A 23,551-nucleotide genomic window follows, 5' to 3' on the forward strand; every position below is an offset into this window, starting at 1 on the left:
CACTAGAAACCGGATGAAAGAGAACTAAGTTTGAATGGGAAAAAAATGTAATTCTGTTATCCTTTGGTTTGACAGCAAAGGTAAAATTTTCCTTAGGAAAAATGAAATGATCTTATATGACCAAGCTGTATGGAAGTTTGCTTTCCATGACTCCTAAAGCTCAGAAGGCTCATCATTGCCTGAAAGTCTGCATTGTGGATTGTCCCTACAAGATTTTCAGAGATAAGCATCTCCTGGGAACACCATAAAATCCCCACAGCAATCAACAAAGCTACAAGGAAGACATCTTTTGGATCTGCTGCCAAAATCAACTGTTTTCTGTCCACAAAGTGGTTGTGGAGCTTTTCTTCCTCACTCATCCCAAGGTCAGCAAAATTCATATCTTTACACACAAAAAAGAGAGTAGATTTGAAAGAAATCAAATGATAAATTGCCTATCAGACTGCTGAAAACTCTGTTATACCTGTCTGTTCTCCTACTACACGTACACATTTGCATAAGATAGCACCAGCATTTAGTACTCCAGTTACCAGGGTAAAGCTAATAAGTAGATTTCAGGGCTGAGAGGCTTACATCATAAATGAATTTTCTCAGGAATTGGAAAAATCAAGTCAGTGTACAAGATGGGAAAAGGATAATCCAAGATGATACTATAATAGATCAAGTCTGTCCAAATCCAACTTTGGCGAATATCTTTGTGATATATACATTTTCTTTTCATCTCTCTGTGTATGCAGAGTTAGTATGAAACTCAATTTTTTTTAAACTTCTCAGGTTGCAACTGAAGAAAATGCATCAGTTCAACCCATCAGCCTGAGTCGATGGATATATTCTATTTCTCTCCAGTACACTTTAAAAAAAGACTATTCATCTTTATCTTCCATTAAACATCTACGGAGAACCATAAAGCATTTCAGAGAGGCTAAAAAAAGGCAGAATTCAATTGTAATGTTTTCTTTCTAACCATTGCATTTTTTTGCATTATGTTTTTCTAAGTTAAAGAGAGGCCACTTTCAAAGAATATATCATGAAATGCATTGACCATTATTATGGGTACTACATGAACCTAGATTGCTACTTAACAACATACTTTAAGTGGCATTTTAGTGGTTTGGTTACAAATACATCTTATTAATTTTCTATCTTAAAGACAAAAATAAAATCTAACCACAAAATACCCTTTGACACTTCCTGAGTTTAATTTGCTTGCTGCATCCCATTTGGCTAGAAGTAAAAGATGTTTTGAATCAGAAGCATTTTCTTTCTGCAGGGCCAAAGAAGTCTTCCTTTACAGAGAAATGGTTTCAAATGAATTAGTAAGGTAATGTAGATCACTTAATTTGTTTTTTTGGTTGGAGTTTCTCTTTGTGTATTTTTTTTGTTGTGTTGTTTTGTTTTGCTTTTGTTTGTTTGTTTGTTTTAAACTGGGTCTTAAAACCTTAAAAAAAAAAAAAAGAAGTTGACTAAATACTAGTTCCCCCACTAAAAGGTCAAAAGAGGCATTCAGGCACATACACCCTGAAATCAATTGTTTTATAGACAACAGAGTTAATGAGGCTCTGTTTCCTCTGATGTGATACCACATGTCTCCCATGTATTTCTCACATTTCACCAACAATCCAACCTTGAAATACTTGCTGTGACCCTCCTTCTGCAAAATTCCTTTGTCTACCCAGTATCTAACATCTCTTTCCATAGTAACTCAAGGTCTAAGCTTATTTTTTAAATACGTCCTACACCCATCAGCTTCCCCTCAGGTTTCCAAAGCCCCATCATCATGACTCCTACTTTCTCTAACTACCGCCCAAGCAAGAGTGTTAACATGCCCAAAGAGCTACTGACATAGTGATTAGCTGAGTGACTACTAACAGAGTTAGTAATACCTAAGTTCTCTCTTCCCAGTGGCCATTTTCACTAACTTCAGAGGAGCTGAATATTTCTCGGATTCTTCTTTTCTGTCAAACAGGGTAAAAATAACCAAAATTACTTTTGAAAGCAGAACTGAGATAAGAATGACATGAACCTTGTTTTCTTGGGAAAACAGAAAGGGAAAACGGAAATTTGGACTTACTTAACTGCAATAATTTTCAGTTACGAAATGGTAATTCAGAATACATTTGTTCTTTGATGCCACTTGTTTCACTTTCAGGGCAATTCAGAAGCTGATGGAAAAATACCATAGCAGAGTCTGTGGCTGCTAAAAATGGGATAAAAATTAGGAAAGTAGAAGCTCATCTCATTCCTGCTTCACAGTCTTATTTTATCTCAATGCTAACAAGAGCTAAAAATTAGCCTTGATATTTTAAAGGGTGCCTGCCTGAAAAATCTGGAACAGTTCAGAGCAGCATTTAGAGGAACAAGAAATCTTACTGTTTTCTCTCATCTCCCCCACAGTGCCATGTGTCTGAGATACCTTCTCTTCCAACATTTTCAAGGAGTGGCACTAGTACCAACTCCAGAATGTAGGAGCTCTGTATTATTCTGGGAAATTCATGTATGGTAGAGTAAAGCAATGTCTCTCACTCCCAGAATACATTACATTCTTTTAGTTCTGTCCTTCATGAAAATGAAAGCACTGGAAGAATACAGATTTTTCTACCTTCAGTTCAGTCAGAATAAACATAATTCTTGTCTTGTTTTTCTTTCCTTCTCTTTTCTTTTTCAGTAATAAGCCACAGAATCATAGAATTGCTCAGGTTGGAAAAGACCTTAAAGATCACTGAGTTCAACCGCAATCTAACCAGACTACCCTAACTCTAACAATCCTCTGCTAAATCATGTCCCTGAGCACCACATCCAAAGGGTTTTTAAACAGATCCAGGGATGGTGACTCAACCCTCCTTGGGGAGCCTATTCCAGTGCTTAACAACCCTTTCTGTAAAGAAGTGTTTACTGATATCCAACCTAAACTTCCCTGGCGCAATTTGAAGCCATTTCTCCTCGTCCTGTCAGCTGTCACCAGTGAGAAGAGACCAACCCCACTCTCGCTGTAAGCACCTTTCAGATACTGGAAGAGAGCAATAACGTCTCCCCTCAGCCTCCTTTTCCCCAGACTAAGCAGCCTCAGTTCCTTCCGTCCCTCCTCATAGGGCATATTCTCCAAGTCCTTCACAAGCCTTGTTGCCCTTTTAAGCTAAACAGTAATTCTTTGAAAAAAAACAAAACTGACAATATGTGACCCTTTGACTCCCATTCTCATTTGGGCTTTACAGAGTAAACAAACTAGAAAAGAAAAAAAATTATATAAGCAACACACTTACAGAAAATACACCAGAATAGAGAGGCATAACAAAGTTTATAGTAAGAACTGTAATGACATTTCCAACTTCAGCCAGATAATACTCTACGCATAGGATCATGAAAACAACTCAGGTATTCAGACTACAAACAGAGAGACTAATAAGAAATGTTTCAAATTAAGGGAGGTACTTCTTCATTATTTTCAAAATCAACTTTGCTTTTCATTGTCTCCGTAATCTTCTCTGGCTGTAGCTTAATAGGTCCTCGTCCAATTCGTTCCTTTTCTTGGATTATCTTCGTCACGTCTGGGAAAGAATATTTATTAGGATCCACTTCTAATTTCTCAACTGGTCTGCTTCTGAAACAAGAGGGAAACAAATGAAAAAAAAACCACCTTCATTTCCGTGTCAAATATAACAGCACTGTTTTGGATACCTGTTATTAAACTCATTGACTTCATTGCGAGAGTTGTTACTGAGTCCAATTAAATGAGGATTAAAAGTCCTTATTACTCGAAAATTGTTCGTTACAAAAACTCAGTGTAAACAATGAGTACAAAAGTACAACTAAATCTTCATTATTTTTTACAACAGAATCTCTATCTTACAAAAATAAACACAGATAATTTTTTAGCATCTATAATTTGTCTAATATCAGGACATGAAGATTGTTTGTGTCATATTTTAAGTGATTGGCTTCTGATGTAAGACAGGATTTTACAAGCATAATTGTTCCTTCATCCTTCTGTTCATTGTTATCACACAAGGTGATTATTAATTATAGGATGACAGATTTATCTTTGGAAAGCAGAAATAGTCTTTTGTTTAGACAGAAAATGTAATTGTACTAATTTGCGTGCTTATATTAGCTTCATAGGTTTTGTTAGTGGAAATACTAACAATGTTTGTATTATGAAAAAAAAAAGTATAAGAAAGGCCAGAAGTACAAAAGAATCTCCAGATTCAACCACTATTAAGGAAATTCTTTTAGATTACACTTGCAGATGTGGACAGTCCACTCATTAAGGCAACCAAACAACACCACATGATGGTCAAGGACTTGAAATATACTTTGTCTTGCAGCATTTAAAGCTATTCATTGTTGTTGTTGTTTGTTTATTTTCTAATAGATGAACTAAAATGGTTAAACTAGAAAAATTCTAGTCTGTCTTTAAAAAAAAAGGCAAAATGGGAATTTCATTGTATGATGATGTAATTTCTAAAAATTCCAGCATGGTTTATCTTCGTACTAATTTTACTATTATACTAAGAACCACTTTGGGTCAAAGTTTCAAGCTAAACATTACAAAAGACAGTACATTACTCTACAAAATGTGAGAAAACTCCTTGTTTACCCAGGAGATCAGAAAGGAATTAAGACTGGAACAAAGGAAAATGTAGCAAAGTTACTGGTTGAAAAAATGCATTGCTTTGATGACAAATTAGGTAATGAAAGTATGTAAATACAGTATATAAAAAGATTTTTCATTTGAAATACACCACCTTTAGTTTTAAAAAAGCGAGAGTTTTGTGAAGAAGCTTCCAAAAGTCTGCCCGTGCTTCTTCAGTAGTCTCCCAGATCATGCGTGTCAGATCTCTGCCCAAGTTATGGAGAAATGAAGAGACAAGTTTCTTCACTTATGCTAGGCCAAGGAAAACATGACTAACAGAAGAGGTAGTAGTCAGATTAGCCACGTCTTTCAGCATTATGCCACTAGAATTTTCTTGTTCTAAGGGAATTTTTTTGCTCATTTTGCTGATCAGGAAATGTCCAGAGAAGCCTACATCTTAATAATCAGAATAACCTTTTCCCACAAGCGATGAAAACAAAAGCCACTGAGAAAATGTGTTATGAAGAAAGATACAAGAAAATTGTTATCTCTTTACTCTGAATGTTCTTCCATTTATGAGGTTAGATTTTTAATTAAACTAAACAGTTTAATGACACAAAAGTGGATTCATTTTGTGGCAACATTCCAGAAAATGTTCATTCCTTAGAGTTAAGAAACAGTTCTGTTTTCCTCTGTGATTTGTGACAAGTGCTGTCACTTTGAAGGATTTTATAAGTAGCCACCAGGGGATTCTAAAAAGAACACACCCTGTCTGGAAAATTAATATAATCACTAATGATGAGTCACTAATTTTAAGCATCTCAGAAAAAAGTAAAAAAGCATAAATATTAAATTTAATCAGCCTCAGCATGTACTTCACTCACATGATAGAAAAGATTTACCTTGATTTGATGTATTTTAATTATTATTGGTAATTTACATTCGTTCTAAAATTGTACAAATTTCTAGTCATGAAAATACAATCAACACTATGGATTTTGAATAATTCATTGCTTAGTGAATCAATAACCTTCAATACACCAAAAAATAATTAACTGTATCATAAGTAACAGTCCACATCCACAAGCTAGTCACCAGTGATTCTCAAAATTTAATCAGCAAATGTTATCTAGGATTATCTTTTAGCAAGGACAATAGGAAAGAATGAGAATCATCACAGGTCAGATATTCTGTACTTCTTTAGTACAGCTCATGTTACTCCCTCAGCCATCATAAAAGAAATGTTTGGACGATGACTAGCCTTAATTATGCTGAAATCAGTGCATTTATGACGCACACACAAGTCACTCTGAAATTATTATTTCCTATTTATTTCCATGGAAACTACAACAGATACAAAGAGCACAATAACACTACTTGACAGAGCAATCTCTCAGCTTCAAAATACTATTTTTCCACATAGTTGCCACCATTAGCTGCACATTTTCATCAGCTCTGAACAAGAACCTCCATGTTGCATTCATAAATATCTCCGTGGTCATCTAGAACATGATTTGTGTTTCAAGTGGCAATTGCTGCCACTGCTGAAATGCACCACCCACTGCCTCACAGTGCTCACATTCACTGTTTGGTCTCCGTAAATATTTAGCAAATGTCAGTGAATTTCAGTTGGTGCCATTTTTTCTGCATGAAAGAATTCAATTCCAAACCTTTGCTTCATACGCACTTCCATGTCAGTTGCTATTTTGTCAGACTGCCTCTCTGCTGCCATCTGTCGCACAGCAACAAAATATAACAGAATATTGCTGGGATGATGGAATCTCTACTGCCATACCACCAACATCTGCCTCAGATATCGTGGGCCAACATAATAAAATAGGAAGCATTAATTTCAGAACTGCCATTGCACGCCTGCTGGAAATACGCTCTTCTCATCATATAGAAAAAATGGTATGACTACTGATGATGTCATGACTATCTGAAAAATTTTGGAAGAAGGAATGCAAAGATTTTCTGTCTAGGAGAGTAAAAAATGTTCTAATGCTTTTTCATAAACAGTGGTAAAATAGTGATGAAGATAATAACATTTCTTGCAGGACCAACTACAATATATCTAGAAGCCTCAGTGTTTGCAAATGGTTCCAATTTCAGGCACTGCTATCTGTTGTCGAGTGGTCTCTACCCAAGCGAGAATGATGATCTACAGATTAGATCGTCATGCAAAATAAATAATATTAAGTGCTTTTTTTTTTTTCCCCTGGCATTTCTTTCCCTTAAAAAGGTTATTTCTATCTCTATATAGTTGAAAGATGCTTCAAAAAAGAAAAAGATTTCACAATAAAGTAATGACAGTCAGTCCTTCAATTTTGCATAACTATAGCAGCCTGCTGATCAATCTGGTGTGTGACAGAGCACAACTCTGATAATTCGATGGGGTTTTTTATAATTTACACTTTGTTCACACCGTTCTTAATTACAACATTTGATATTTTAATGATTTGACAGTTACGTTTTCTTGTTTCAACTTCTGAATTTCAATAAAAGTTTGGATTGCCAAAGATTTCTCACACTCGTGATCCAGAAAATACATTGGCATCTGATTAAAAGTTTCCTTTCTTGCATCAGCATTTTCAATGATATTTACAAAGTATGACCAACAGCTCTGGAGAGCCAATATCAGCATCCAAATTTCAGCTTCACAGTTCTGTCCCTTACCTTTCTTTTCACAGTCACTTCACAATATCAAGCTGACCTTGCCTGTTAGTCAGAAACACGCTCCAATATGTTCAATATACAAATCCATTTAAATCATATTTTTACATCTTAATTATCCCAGAAAAACAAAAAGCACTGCTAAATTTGTTAGTCAAAGCTGAATCCTGTTTAAACATCAGGGAAGCTTACATTGAAAACACTTTATTCTAACGAACTGTTAAGACCTCATTTAAAAAGTACTGAAAAGTTATATAAATAATGCTCATAGCAGGGAGGTTGAAACTAGATGATTATTATGGTCCTTTTCAACCTAGACCATTCTGTGATTCTATGAAAAGCACGGTTAAGTATGTCTATAGTCTGAGTGTCTTATCCTTATCACATATGTACATTTTGAGATGATTTTAGATTTTAAAGCTCAAGAGCTAACTGAACAGTATTTTTGAGAATTTTCTGAGTTGTCCTCACCCTTATACAATTATGGATTATTAGACATATGTGTGAGCAAATTAATTTTCAAATCATTTCTTAGGAACCCCATATTTTTTTCCTCTGTTAGTCAAGTGATATAGGTGTATACTCCATATTTTAGCTAGCTCTGGGCATCCATGAGAATGCAATTCAATCTACACTTTACGCTTAGCAGTGAAAAAAAGCCTTTTAAAAATGTTTCTTAGTCAGAGCTGATCTACTTTCTGTTTAAAAAGTCAGTTGAACTACTACTTCTATGCTTTCTTCTATTTCAGACAATGTAACTTGCTTTGAGAGCAGGAATTCTCAGTATCTTCATAAAAGATATCAAACTATGTAGCCTGCAAAGAATATTTTTGCAAATCCATTCAACTGTCCAGATCTGTGATCAACTCCTAGGTGTTTATAGAAGGCACTCATGACATCTCAGTAGAACTGATAACTGATTTGCCAATTGTGATTTTGCCACACATTTATTCATCTTTGGTGTAGGCCATGTTTCAGTTGCACTTACCTGTCTTTTAGTTAAAATGTTCATTTCTGGTTTAGGAGCAGAAATGAAGGTGAATTTGAGTTTTGAAAAACTGCATAAATCTGCTTGCAGTTCCTTCAGGTTAGTTTGTCTACAGCTTCACAAAACTTCTAGCCTCATCTTACTTCACCTTTTCAGTTTGGAAATTAGTCATTTTGTTCTATGGTATTCCTCTCTGCAACATTAAATTCTCTCCTTTCCAACTTGTCACACCTCTTTCTGCAAACTGCAGAAGTGTACTGGGAGAGATCCTCAGCTAATAAATTTGTGGACAAGAGAGTAGTCCTACACTTAGCAAAGATTCTTTCAAGCATTCAAATTAGAATGCATTTTTTGTTTTCATTTTCTGTCCCTGTCTTAGTAAATAGCTTTTATCTCAACCCATGAGTTCTATTTTGTTTCCAATTCTCTCCTCTTGGGAGTGACTGAATAGCTGAGTGGTGCTGGGCTGCCTGCCAGATCAAACAGCAACGGTGTATATTAACATTTAGAGATATTTTCCATTTTCTATTTTTTTCTTTTCCAATATGATATAGGAGGAACAGTCTAATGCTGAGTGTATGGGAAAAGAGTCATTAAGTTTATGTAACTGTTACTCTTAAATTTCCAGTATAACTTTAGAAAAGTAAGTTCCTACGTATATATAAATTTCACCTATGTACCAATGGCAGATTCAGCTTCTCTTCCTCATAAATTCTGACTCCAGTAACAGTTAAGCCTGACAGATGCAGCTGCTTTATTAGTAGATGTTTTATAAGTATAATAAATCAAGAAACCGAATTCCTGCTAAAATAACTTATCTCTTTGAAGGTTTGAAATACAGTTTTGTATACAGTCACAGAATGTGGCAGAAGTAGTGAGCATCATCATATAATACAGCTAATGAGTTAAGAAATTTAAAGCACTATATTATAGTTTAGCAGATTATGTCTGACAGAATTTAGTTTAGACATCTGTATCTGTCAAGTGTAATCACTGCAATGAATATTTTTCCGTAATCTAGGAGACAACTATTCAGCAAGCTTTTAACATCTGGCTAGTCAGCAATTTTTCAAATTAAGAGGTCAAAACCTAGAATTTTTAGAAAGAGCTGTAATTCAAAATGCCTCTTTCCTAATTCTCCTTTTGCAATTCGTATTCCTGAAATATTTTAACAATAAAAATTGCATTTTTTCCTTCAAAATCTTCAGTAAATATTTTAATAATTACTTAAAAGTTTACTGAAATCTAACAACTCCTTGCACTTTGCCATGTAGTACCTTTAGTTCACCACTTGGCTGGAAAGGGGGCCTGCTTCATTATTAGGCTTCAGTCACTTCCTTTTGGAGTGTTCTAAGGAAATGCATATTACCAGCCACTAGTTGCCAGCTCTTTTGCTGTTTGGAAGAATCCATTTAGAAGAGAGATCATGTATCTAAAGTAGGAAGATCTGATTTTCTCCTAGAGAAAAGTTAATACATTTCTTTTAACTGATTTCTTTTAATGTTCAAAGGTTGTATCTTCTGCTTCTGCTGGAAAGAACCACTGCTTTTGTGTACCAAATGCCCATTGTTTGGCCTGGATCTTTTAAAAATAATTGAAATACTCAGTAATTAAGAAGGTGAACTGTTGTAATCACTGCTGCCTAAGGAAAGGGTACAGTGGTTGTGTCTCATTTGGAATGTCAACAATTCTTGCAGTCATCTTATTGTCTTTTCACTAGGCAGGTCAGTCAAGAAAAGACAAAAACAATCCTTATTAAAATTAAGAAACAAAAAGCAGGAAAAAACGACATGAGAGACACTTGCAGTGCCATTTGGCCAGCATCCTAAATACTGAGACCAAGAACAGACATGATCCATAATGCTAACCTTTACTGTCTGCTTAGTCTTTCTATCAACATGTACCACAACAAAACCAAACAAGGAAATATAACACTTTTGGTACAAATAAGCTGCTTAACAAACTTTGCAGTTACCATATCTCACAACAGTACGAATATTGTTGCCCCCAAAAGAGGAAAAGCAAAATATATTAATATATTTCAAAGCATCTGTATTTAGTAAGGCCATGTGGCCATCAACCCCTGTGTCTATTTACTCCAATTGTTACTAACATGTGGTAAGAGAAAAAATCACAGCATATCCCTGATGCTTGTTTGCTTCCAGCAGTCATTAACTACTGTCTGAAGGAGTTTAAGAGCTGGACTTTATGGCATATGTAATGGAGTGGACCTATGTTGCATAACCACAGAATCACAGGGGTTGGAAAGGATCTCTGGAGATCATGTAGTCCAGCCATATCCAACCTGTGTCCCATGAGCCACATGAGGCTGACAGCGTGGCTGTGCCACACCAAACCGCCTGGACCAACGCTGGCAGAAACCCATTGCTCAGCAACAGCCAACTGTAGGTGTGCTATTAACACTGTCTGAGCTGCAGCCAGGGCACAGGGAGGGTACAGTGCAGTGCCAGCACAAGTAATGGCAAATAATTGTATGCATTTTCATTCACTAGCCAAACATAGTCCAGACATTCAACTCAAAAATCTGACCGTGTCCCTTTATTTTTACAAGCCCTATTTTACCAGAGAAAAACATTTCCTCACTTCACAGTTGTGCCTCATTCACATCATCCCTTTTCGGCAATATACACATTTGCTAACAACTGTTTTCAAGGATGCAGTACAGGAGGAGGAAAATCTCATCAAAAATCTCTGATGAACATTTTGAGATCTCACTAAGAATTACAGCTACTGCCACTGAACCAGACTGATGCATCAGTTGGACTCTCTCTAGGAAATTTCTGACTTTTTTGAACTGAGGAGCCCAGAACTGGACATGGTGCTCCAGTTGTGGCTTCACCAGGGCAGAGGAGAGGGGGAGGAGAATCTCTTTCGAGCTGCTGCAAATGTTCTTTTTAATGCAACCCAGGAAAAAAAAAACCTTGCAGAGTTGCTTTTTGAAGCAGTAGCTCAACATGTATGCTCTATCAGTGAGCAAATACATTCACAAGGAAGATTCAAAATCTTTTTTTTTTCTAAATGGTTTTGAGAGGCTACACAGCAAGAAGTTCTGCAGAAACAACTCCCAGTAGGTGGTATAGTTTTAGTGTGCACTATTTCAATAATTTGAATGAGTTGATAGAACAAAACTGATCTGCAGAAATAAGTGCTTTTTTGGCTCTGCATTTTATAAACAGCACCAGACAGCCCATTAGTCTAAGGTTTTTATACAGTGTTGTAACCTATACAAATCAATATTTTTGTACTTTTAACAATAAGATACTCAATAGGAAGCAAATACCTGGCAATTGAATAACTAATATAAAAAAATTAAAATTAATGGGAAAAAAAAAAGGAATTACCTTGTGCTTTTTTTGTATATTGTGTTGCTGTCAGAAGGTTTGACTGAAGTTGATGATTTTTGCTTAGCCAGGATTATTTCTTTAACCTAAATAAAAATAGACAGAAAAATAAGTCCCACAAAAGTTGATATTTATGCTCAAAAGCACTTAAATTATCTGTCTAAAAATTGAAGCAGTAAGAGGATGTGAATAAATTTTCTCTTGTGATATTTTGTCTTTCTGATAGGTTTTAAAACTCTTCACTCAGGATGAAACATGTATAAGGCCATTTAACCAAATGATTTAAATGGAATCATATTCAAGTACATATATGAATATGTATATTTTAAAACATTTAAATATATGCATATACATATTACGTATATGTTGTCTTGTTTAGTACCATGTAAATAATGCACATTGATTTTCTCTGTAGCTAATGAGCTTCTTCTTGATGCGTCTTCTGCTTGTATTTGAGTCTTAATGTCTATGTTAGTTCAGACATTTTTACTAAAGCATCTGCTGCATTCTGGACTTCTCATTATTTATGAAAAGGAGAAGCGCCTACAAAGCCTTTCAGCAACTTTACTAAAATGAAATTTCAAGACTGAGGCCTCAGTGAATTCCCTTTGTCAAAGAAAACATGTCCATCACCATTTTTCTGAAGAAACGTATTTCATTTCTCATGGAGAAAACATCTCTCTTTCCTTTCATAACAACATCATGGCAGAGGGATCCCTTAAGCACTTGAAAGGAAGGGGGAGAACAGGAACATAATGGAACTATAAAAGAACTAAAACAAATAGTTCATTTTATCTATTATTTTGTAGTAAAATCGACTTGAAAGTATTCTGTTCCAGATCTCTTAAAGTCTTTGCTTCAAACTGTGTAAGAAGTAAGACAGATTTATAATTCTGTAGCTTCTATAATTCATTTCTGAAATGCATTGCCAAGAGGCTGATCCCTTCTGATTCTGTATATACTCTGGTGAAGGAAAGTCTTTTTCTTTGAACCTTCCATCACTTCACAAGGGGGCCCTAATGTGCATTCCTTTGATCACCCTGACACTAATGTTCCTTACTTCACCCACTGAACACGCTGTCAAGGAAAGAAAGGCAAATCACTGGTCCTGCAATCAACAGGAAAGGATTCCTCAACAGGATAAAACTTTTTCAAGGGTTTGTCATATAAGAGGAGGGTTAGAATTTGTGTACTATATCATCATTTTTTTACTCAAAAGCTCTCTTGCTCAAAAGATGTCAAGAAAAAAAGTAGGTGATATTGTCTATTTTCTTTTTGTTTGTTTTGAAACAATATACAACTCTGGTATCTGAGGTTCACCAGGACAGTGATCGCATGTTGATCTCTCAGAGAAGTCAAGAAAGTGAGCTTAACTAATATGGAAAACAGAACTGACAGAGGTTAAACTTTGGCTAAATATAAGACTTTGGGCTCAGGAGAAAGTTAAATGACTGGAATTTGAAATCTGCAATATACAGGAAGAAAGTCTAAGTGAATATAGTGAAGCTTTCTGGAAGTAGTTCTATGAAGCTGTTGCTAATAGTTAGGATGTTCAGAAACCAGAAAAGAGAGGTCTTTTAAGAATGTTAGCAGATAACTCTAAAAATGGATGTGTTAAACAGAATCTGGCATATATTTGACAAAAGAGAAGGAATTTGTGAAAACAATATTTTTAAGCTGAGTCATCTTTTCAGCCTACAGTTTTTTCCTACAATGGCTTTCTTTTCCTGCAGTGTGAATTCCATTGAGTAATAGAGCTCATCTGAAACGCATTTATTCTGAAGGAAGAAATGATTTGTAGGGTTCCACAGCTGTATGTCTCCATATGCACTGGATGGCAGTGAAATATTACTACATTTTCCACACCGAGCTGAGTGAGAATTTTATGAAATTTCATTAGATAATTCTTACACTGACATGTGTGATATATGTCCTTCTATTTTCACATTAAGGTAACTAATTCTCAATGGCCTTTAAATTTCTGAATGCTTTTGAATGCCTACGCTATAAAAAGCTGTCAGAATTCATTTGTTATTGCTTATACAATGAAGGGTTAAACAAAAAATCAAAGTTTTCCCTTTGCTTTACTAACACAAGGAAACCTAAGTTTTAAAACATGAAACATGATACAGAATGAATCAGAACCCTGAATAAAGTTTGCTAATAATACTGATTTCTGTTATTGTTCACGAACAGTAATTAACATGACTCTCGTATAATCTATTGATGGCATTTTACAAAATTGATGATTTAATATGTCAATTTTGGTTAAAGTTAACCAAGAAACTCTCACTTTTCATCTTTCCTGCATCGTTTGCAATGATGACACTAAGCACAGAGGTTCAAAAGTTAAAAACCTTCACATCACAAATATTTTTACCAGAAAACAAAGTATGCACAATGTACATGTATCAATTCCTTGCTCACACAAAATCTGTACAGACGCTTAAGATTATTAGAGAATAAACATCACACTTGAAAAGTGTCAGTATAACAATTCATTGAATGTTGTGTCCTTCGCCTTTGTCTCGACAACCGTCTGAAAACTTTGTAGGGAGCGTCTTAGAAATTTCTGACACACATTCTGCATTGGTTTGCTGTACAATAAATAGTACATTTAAGAAAAGCGTTTCCAGAAAACGAGGTGAAAATGATTTACTTTCTTCTGCTTTATGTGGAATTTACTATCTATAATATCTATGGAATGGCAAGGCCATTGGAGAGTCAAGTAGAGAGATTTTACTTTTCATTTTAAAGGCTGGGAAAATATGATGAACAGGCTGGAAGATGTACAGTGAAATGTTTAGCAACCTACTCAGAAACTCACTAAAGCAAGAAAAAAACACTGAATTCAGTTAGCATTCTGTTAGAGATCTTTTCTGGATAGTATTGCAAAAGCCCTTCTGTGTAAGTCTACTTTTTAGTTTAATAGTATTTTAAAAATGTCAATTACCTATGGAATGTGCTATCTCTTTTATCTAGTTACAAATAATTTTATTTTGAGAATAATTATTTATCAGGAACAGAAATGTTAAATATAGTGCGATATAGTCATTAGGTTTTTCTTATCACTGATACAAAATGAAAAGAAGCTGCATGTACTGCCCTTCCTCTCATCTTGAAATAACAAATTAATATCAAGTTTATGATAAAAAATTAGTGCTATCAAATACTGTTGATATCTTCAACCATACAGTTTTGTAAGAAAAGCTTGTGTTAGCCTTACAGTTACTCCCAAACTTCATTCATTATATTACTTTCCTAGAATACATTCTTTTCATATTAATATGATTTGTATGGATAGAAAGCATTTGACAAGAATTTGTATCCCAAAAATGTAATTTTCACAAATATGGTGGGCCACACAAATTTTGAAAAATTCATTTGGTCTTATTATCTCATAAAGACAAAAAAGCTTCTTATTTTCAGTTCTATTATAAATACATCTTCATACATGGCTTCAGATCATGACAGATTTTGCAGAGGATATTTTCACATATAAAAAGCTGTATCTGTTGAAAATACAGGAAAAAGTTCTGTTAATACTGATTTCCTTAAGAGTTCTTTAAAGGAATTCTAAATCAGACTTTTTGGCTCTATGATTAAATCATCATTCTGGAATGTTCCTTGTTTGGGAAATATATCCTGAATAACTTTAGCTAGCTAGTTATTAGCTTTAACTCAGAAACATTCCCAATGTACTCATAACATTTTAAATACCTTTTTGTGATGCCTCCACAGATTATTTTACATACCTTTGGCATGCTGACAACTAAATGACCAGTTGTTTGAGATCTTTTAGCAGAGCTGCTATCTGGCTTCACTTCCTCAGGGAGCACTAATTGGAATGTCTGTGAAAAAAAAACAGAGTTGAAGTATATCATGCTATTTTTTTTATTTTTATTTTTAACCTGGATAGAACACACATACATAAGCATAACTATCACATTCTTTGATTTTTATAGCAGTCTATGTCTAAATCCTTTCACTTTAAATATAGTATTACTAATCCTAATACATGATTAACATGCTAAAGAGCTTTTACTAACAAGAATAGCTGTATGTATATTCCTGAATTGCTGTCATTTCTGAAGTGACATTTCTAAAAAATGTTGTAAAACGATACTTGACTTACATTAGCAATTAAATGAGAAAGCTTATATAGTCTATTTTAGATTTAAATTAATTCTGAAATGTTATTTATGCAGTTGGTAAAGTCATATATATGGACTTTAGTTTACTATTTAAATGTTTCAAATTTTTCAAAAAAGTGATGATAAAAACACAACCACTGAGAAGGGAGAAAAGCAAAATGACGTTTTAAACACTCTTTCAAAGGAATACACATCCATTTGTTTCCGTCAGCTACAAATTCCAGATTGTGAAACTGCTAAATAGCAGCCTAGGGCAACTAATAAGCTCTCTTAAGTGATTTATGGTACCCTATAATGGGAATAAAAAGTGAGAAGGAGAGAAAGAGAGAATGGAATTTCATTTCAGGCTTTGCACCTCTTCTGGTTAGAATTTCCACAGTTTATACGTGGCTCAAAATAATGCAATTATGAAAGAGTGGTTTTTCTGCATATGTGCACAAAAGTTAATAATAACTGTAAGTCAGCTACAGAGTACACTGAATAACCATTGTAAAAACTAAGCATTGATCTGACATGAATTTAATAAGAAAAAAACTAACCTTTCCTTTCACCAGAACTCGTATGTAAGTTGGCTGGACATCAATATCAAGCAGAGAAGTGTCCAGATGTCTTCAAAATGAAATTTATATAAATTAATAAATTTTACAATACAATTCATAAGCTCTTCAGATTATTTAACTCTTTAGTAATAACTTGACAGTTTGTAAACTACAAAATTCAGTTTTAGTTACTAAATTAAATGAAATATTACTTAGATTTAGTGGGATGGTTTTTGGAAGAAAAATATGATCTTCCTATGTGTGTTCACAGAACATCAAATAAAATAGTGCCTAATTCTGCCAAGTCCACAACAGTATTTCAGTTCAGCTACTGTATAACTCCAGTGTTTCAAAATCTTTGTAAAAAGTGAGAAGTTTTTTTTGTGTGCATGTGGTTTTTTTTTTTAGTACACTGCTTTATATTAATATGAAAATTTGCTTACTTGCTATTTAAAACTGTAAAAGTATTCTGCTACTATTGTTAGCTGGTAATTTTTTAATAAAGGGATCCTTTTTGTATCAATTGAAAATAAATATTTATATTCCCAGAAAACAGTATTTTTACATTTCAGTACTGGCAAACAAAGATGTGACCTGTAGAAGCTCCAATCTAACATCTGCTCTTCATTGTGTGAAGTATACTCTTGTTCCTGTGGCCAGCTAGTGAAAGTATGAGAACATATTTCCTATTTCCCTTCATTTATAATGTTACTTATAAGGTGAAATTTTCAAACTTTTTAGTTTTTGTTTCTTAAGCACAGACTATTACACAATATCCAACATTTTATTACATGAGAACAGAATTTTTAAGGCTCCAAAAAACCTAATTCTTATAATTCAGAAAAAATTGAGTGGGCTTGTTCTAAATGAAATCAATTGGCTTAAAGGGAAGAACACCTGATGTGAATTCTAATATAAACTCTAACAAGTTCCAATTACAGGGAAATAGTCTTGTGGCTTTCAAATCCCTTTTTGACCCAGAAGTAAAGCCACAAATAAAGCTGCTAAAATACTTAGTAGTATATACAATAAAAGAGTTATAAGGTTTCCTTCTCATATTTTGGTCTGTTTCAGACAAATTTCTTCCAGAGAATGCTCTGTCATAGTTTAGTGAATAGCATAAACTATGGACTCTTTCCAGTAAGTGCTATGGACAAGGCTACCTTTTCTTGTTTCAAGAAGAATTTAATTAGAAGATCCTGAACTGTACTGGAGCCCTTCTAGGCCCAGACAATGGACAAAAACTCCCATTTCTTACAATTCTATTCTGCCAGTGAATGAATGGAAAGGATTTTACATAAGTATAAACAGACAAGTGTGGAGGAAACTTGTCTGTAGACTGCAAAAGACATCAATTAAAAAAAAGACTACTAAAACACAGAGCTCACTCAATCAATCTGAAGGGTCTTTGAGTTATACAGTTCCACTTCTTTGACAGAGGCTTCAAGATTGATTCTATAACCCCCTGCATTATTTGTTTTCCTCTTGAAATTCCCATTACAAAAAGGAGTATATTTGGAATTCTGTGTATTAGAACTTATGAATAGTAAAAACGAAGTGGAAAAATAAATAATAAGTCTGACCTGTAAAAATAAATAACAAGTCTGACCTGTAAACAGCAAGATCCAAGATTAACTGATTGTTTTCTTCATCATCTTTCAAAGAGAAATGAAGCCTAATAGTAATGATAAGACACACCATCAGAATCAATTGGGATGAATAAACAAACATGATCCTCTTCAAATTCAACTACTAGCAATTTCAGGTAAATAAAAACACCATAAGATAATTATGTCACATGATAATGATCATGTGATAATGTGACATGATTATTTGAGAAATGGTTTCAAATTTTCGACATAAGTAGTGAAAAATATTGACATACTGACATTTGAGCTAGAGTCAGTCACACTTATATTTGCTTTCTGTTCTCCCTACCCGATCCCCAAGAAACAAATAAAAATTGTGCTGCAGGTTAGTTAGATTAAGTTCAGTCTGTCAGTGCGGAAAGAGAGACATCTGCTGGCAAAATGTCTTTTTTATAGATGTCTTCGTAGAAAAACAGTTCGTGAAAAGCATGAACAGCCTGAAACCCAGTAATTCTAACTTCATAATTTGCATGGGTTTTTTAATGTAAGTTACCTGTAGCATAAATATCTGCATCTGCGTTTGTAAAATAAAAAAATTAAAAATGCATAATATCCTTGATTCTACAAGCTTTGTCCTGTTTGTTAAAAATAAGGCCATAGATTCTAATAGCTAATGTGCTTTTGATCTGCTGGCTAACTTCTAAAATTTATGAACAAATCTCAGCAGTTATAAATTTAAAACAACTCTTGTACTTCTACTATAAAGAGATTTTCTCTACAGCTACAAGTTCTGATCAAACACTGAAACTGACATCAGAATCCTCAGATACTTTGGGTTCATCTAATAGAAAAAAGCTAAACTGTTAACAGTTTATCAGTTAGCAGTAATATCTCAGTAATAAAAATACAGATATACTTTTAAACTCTTTTCTCTCCCCTACTGTAACACAGACTAGTTGGAAGAAAGCTTATGGAGCTTTTAGTTTATGCATATTTTTGAACAGAAAACTGCAAAAAGCACAAACAGCTTTTTCTCCCATTCATGCTTCCTTCTCTTACTACACCCAAAATCTTGAGAATGCATTAAAATACAAAGGGCAAAAAAAAAAGAGAATTGCAAAATTTTCTAGGTGAAAACTTAAGTAGAAATGAGGAAGATAAGTAGTCTTCTTTTCTGAATAGCATACAGCCATTCCTTTCGATAACCTTTCAGCATCAGATAACCCTGGATATTTTGGACATTAGACTTAAGCCATAAAACAAAAACTTTGGAGGGCACCATCTCTCTACTCTTTATTTGCACCATCTCTCTACTCTTTATTTATGTCTTTCCAATACCTGCCAGATTGCACTGAAGAGCTGGAATATTCCTGTTGAAGCCATAACAGCAAAGAATGTCATTGAGCACATTATCTGGCCACATCCACACAGTAAATTTTAATCCAGTAAACTCAGGTGATATGAATAGGACTGCTACTAACAGTTAGCTCTAGCTGACTGTTTTTCTTAAAGATAGCTTGAGCTTTATTCTAAATCCTTTCTATTAGCATAAGATTTAAACTATTTAAGGTTCATCATCTTTCAACTAGGAAATCATTCTTTTCATTTTCTGTCAACACATTTTTACAGAAAGGTATATCAAAACAATGAAAAGATTATTCCAATGAAGATCAAATAAATACAAGCTTTTCTGCTATTACCTATAATTTTACCTAGATCATAGAAAATTATGCACTGACCCTACAATGTAAGATTTCGAATCCCTTAAATTTGCATGGGTTTATGAATTTCCAAAATTCAGAAAGCATTCTTCATGCCAGTGATAAGTACTTTCTTAGCTTTGAGGTTTTGCTTGCTTGTTTGTTTGTTTTTGTAGTTAAACCAGTCTTAAGAAAAAACTGTTCGGAGAACAGCAGACAGGTATGTTTCCCTTTAAAGGCCAATTACTGCTCCTGTAATAGGCAGTTTGGGAAGCCGTTTATAAGGAAACAATTCTGTCTTCTGTTTTCCATTAATACAAGAAGGCTTGGTTCCAGTTTCCAGTGAAATCAATGGTAACACATGGCTGATATTCCAGGAAATTCATTTTAAAATGGGACTTGAATATCTGTGTGCCTTTGTAGACACGAGCCTCCATTGCTACAGACCTTCTATGTCATGCATACGCTGCACAATTCTGCCAGGTTTATATCTGTCATTTAAGGACAGGATGATTTTGTTCAAAAATAGTACTTACACATAATTTTCCACATTTAAAGTGGCTACTTATACACATCTATCTTCAACAGTCAAATTTTAGTTACACTTTTTCCACTATTAGCAAGATGCTGTTGGAGAGATTTACCATAGAAGGGAAAAAGAGTAAGGAGTTTTTACACAAAAATAAATTCTTTTGTTTTCAAATATCAAGATATAAATTAACAACCTTTAACACTTTACTCACTGAAAACTATTTTTCCAGCATCAGAGTATAATTTTAGGAGTAATTTTCCCCACTTGAAATAGAATGCTCCATATCAGAATTTGTCTTTTGTCTTATTTTTTGTGTTGTCACACATCACAAAATAGTGGTTTAAATCAACTGTTTAAATTCTTCACAGCACTGCTTCCTTACATACTTAGGCATATTGACATTCAGAATTTTTCCTTCTTCAGTGACCAGTTTTGGAAGAGGCTTCTCTCTCGTTTTTGATCCTCTAAACAAAATAGAAAGAAAAACAGCTTATAATTTCACATTTTCATATTTTAGGTTGAATAGCAAAACTGAAAGGAGGAGATGTCAGGAAAGCAGGGATTATCTGGTTCTGGATTTTAAGGATACAATTTATTTCAGAAACTAAGCAGGTTATGTCAGATGTCCAACTGAACATTAAAAGAATGCTCTAAAGCTGAGCAAATGCTTTGTAGTATCGTTTATTTACATAGATAACAACTTCTTAGATGTGTCACTCAGAATTCATTGTCAAACATGATATCAAACATGAGTTAGCTGGCAGAACAGTAGAAATTCTGAAATCCAAACAATGGAGCTGAAAAGATAAATTATTATATTTAACAACCCTGTTTGAGAGAAAACAAAATAAAGGATAAAATAAAAAATAGAAAATGAAAAATAATGAGCAGCCGGTATATTTTATTCACATTGTTAAAGCATATTTGCACAGGTAAAAACAATATTCAATGTGAGGCAGATGCCAACCTCCTCTCTGTGCCTTCAAAAAGTTGTTCATCTTCAGTTCCCAAAATATATTATAAAAAAAAATATATACCTTATATTGTCTCTAGCTTTCCTTTTTTCTTCAATATATCTGTGAGTTTCTAATCTAGATTCTGGAGTATATGGTGTCGGCTCCTCCCAAAATCTTCTGTCTTCTTCATCATCTTCAGCTGTTCTCCACATTTGTTGTTCTCCTTCTTTCTGATTTTCTTTGTATTGTAGGGAGTCTGGTCTACACGAAACCACATGGAACATTGTTTGAAAAAGAAGAGTGACAGACTGATTACTCCAATATGAATATTAATTCCTACCAATAACAATATTTTAAGTATTTGGATAACTTATTCTGCTCTAGTCCTTGCAGCAATCAAAAAAAAAAATTTTCAACACAATACTTTTCACTGACTTAACTAAGAAATGATACTACGATTTTGCCAAGCCATCTGAAAATCCTGAAAGACAGTTCAAAAGAGTTAATTTCAGCAGCAGAATTGTCAGATGCCCTTATAACCTTCAGGTGAGAGAAAATCTTAGGTCTTTGTTATGCTTAAATATTTCCTATATCAGGCTGTAGTAGATAAGAAATTTATAAGACAGCAACTTTTTATATACACATTTCAAGTGTCATCTTAAAACCTAAGTCACTTTTCCCCCTAATACTTATCTATCTATGTAGAGTGGAAACTAAATTTATGATACAGCTGTGATCTGTGAGAAAAAAGTTCCACAACCAGTGGAGACAAGGATGTGTCACTGGGAAGAATACAGAGATGCTGTCTGGACATGTAGAGATGAGATTAGGAAAGTCAAGGCACAGATGGAACTGAACTTGTAGAAGGAAGTTATAGAAAAAAAGAGGTTCTATAGGTACATTGGTCAGAGGGATAGGTGAAAAAGAGCGTACCTCCTCTGATAAATGAGAAAGGAGAACTGGCTACAACAGATTTGGAGAGATGTTTAGCTTTTGAAGAGGGTCCAGAGGAGAGGCACAAAGATGACTAGAGGGCTTTCCTATGATGATAGGCTGAAGAAATCGGTCTTGCTCAGCCTGGAAAAGAGAAGGCTTTCCTTCCTCCCCCTCTACTCTGCCCTGGTAAGGTCTCATCTGGAGTACTGTGTCCAGTTCTGGGCTCCCCAGTACAAAAAAGACAGGGATCTCTTGGAAAGAGTCCAGCGGAGGGCCACAAAGATGGTGAAGGGCCTGGAGCATCTCCCCTATGAAGAAAGGCTGAGTGAACTGGGTCTGTTTAGCCTTGAGAAAAGACGACTGAGAGGGGACCTGATCCAGGTTTATAAATATCTGAGGTGTGGCGGCCATAGCGGTGAGGCCAGTCTCTTTTCAGTGGTACATGGAGACAGGACGAGGGGAAACGGACATAAGCTGCAGCACAGGAAGTTTCGCACGAATGTGCATAAGAACTTCTTCACGGTGAGGGTGACGGAGCACTGGAACAGGCTGCCCAGGGAGGTTGTGGAGTCTCCTTCTCTGGAGATATTCAAGTCTCGCCTGGACGCCTACCTGTGCGACCTGGTGTAGGGAACCTGCTTTGGCAGGGGGGTTGGTCTCGATGATCTCTAGAGGTCCCTTCCAACCCCTACAATTCTGTGATTCTGTGATTCTGTGAAGGCTTCACGGAGACCTCATTATGGCCTTCCAATATCTAAAGGGAGATTATAAACATGAGGGAAATCAACTTTTTACACGGGTAGGCAGTGATATGACAAGGGAGAATGGTTTTAAACTAAAGGAGGGAAGATTTAGATCAGATTGGGGGAAGTTTTCCACACAGACAGTGGTGAGGTGCTAGAACATATTGCCCTGAGAGGATGTGGATGCCCTATCTCTGAAGGTGGGGTTAGGTTAGGTGGGGCCCTAGGCAACCTCATCTAGTGATTAATCTCTCAGTTGGCAACTCTGCCTGTGGTAAGTGAATTGGAACTTGATGATTCTTAAGGTCCCTTTCTAACCCAAGCCATTCTACCATTCTTTGATTCTATGAATCACGGAAATTAGACTCTACTGGACTAAAAATGGACTAAAGATGAAGGTCAAGTACAGTGAAAGATAAAGCGAGAGAAAAATCCTTCTGCTATCTTAGTAACATAAGGTAGAAGAAATGTAGGTGTAAACAATTCCATAGCCTTTTACACATCTCAAAAGATCTTCAAATTGTTTCATTCTTAATATCTATTAAGTCTGAAGCAAAAGAAATTATAGATGAAGAACAGCTTTCTCTGAAACAATTGTATTACCTTAAATAACAATTTACAGCTGTCCTCCTGAAAGAAGCTATCAATTACACCATTTTGGCACCCAGACAATTTAGCCTGGAGATACAGGACAAAAATTCTTTTGTACTGTCTGCAGGTCAGTAATTAAAGACATTTATAGCTAATTATATTTTTTAGTAGGCATAAAATGCTTGAGGATAAATGCTAGACTCCCACTAGAATCAGTA

The 23,551-nt window shown here is 34.8% G+C and overlaps 1 protein-coding gene across 3 annotated transcripts in view; it reads right to left on the reverse strand.

Moving 5' to 3' along the window:
* Window positions 1-3,276: 3,276 nt before the first annotated feature.
* The window catches only part of DNAAF11 (dynein axonemal assembly factor 11), a 30,348-nt gene continuing 10,073 nt past the window's right edge, over window positions 3,277-23,551 (reverse strand). For 2 of the 3 annotated variants that reach the window (XM_010709403.4, XM_085221701.1), the window contains exons 6-12: window positions 21,145-21,324; window positions 20,494-20,571; window positions 17,896-17,961; window positions 16,287-16,356; window positions 15,349-15,444; window positions 11,594-11,679; window positions 3,277-3,598 (exon numbers count right to left, since the gene is read on the reverse strand). In XM_010709403.4, the coding sequence (XP_010707705.2) occupies window positions 3,412-3,598; window positions 11,594-11,679; window positions 15,349-15,444; window positions 16,287-16,356; window positions 17,896-17,961; window positions 20,494-20,571; window positions 21,145-21,324 (763 nt within the window). In that variant the 3' untranslated portion in view covers window positions 3,277-3,411. Of the gene's footprint in view, window positions 3,599-4,742; window positions 4,837-11,593; window positions 11,680-15,348; window positions 15,445-16,286; window positions 16,357-17,895; window positions 17,962-20,493; window positions 20,572-21,144; window positions 21,325-23,551 lie in introns of all 3 variants that reach the window. The other variant, XM_085221700.1, reaches the window with a different exon arrangement.

This window comes from Meleagris gallopavo, chromosome 3, assembly GCF_905368555.1.
Source record: "Meleagris gallopavo chromosome 3, MGAL_WU_HG_1.1, whole genome shotgun sequence".
NCBI classification, from domain to species: domain Eukaryota; kingdom Metazoa; phylum Chordata; class Aves; order Galliformes; family Phasianidae; genus Meleagris; species Meleagris gallopavo.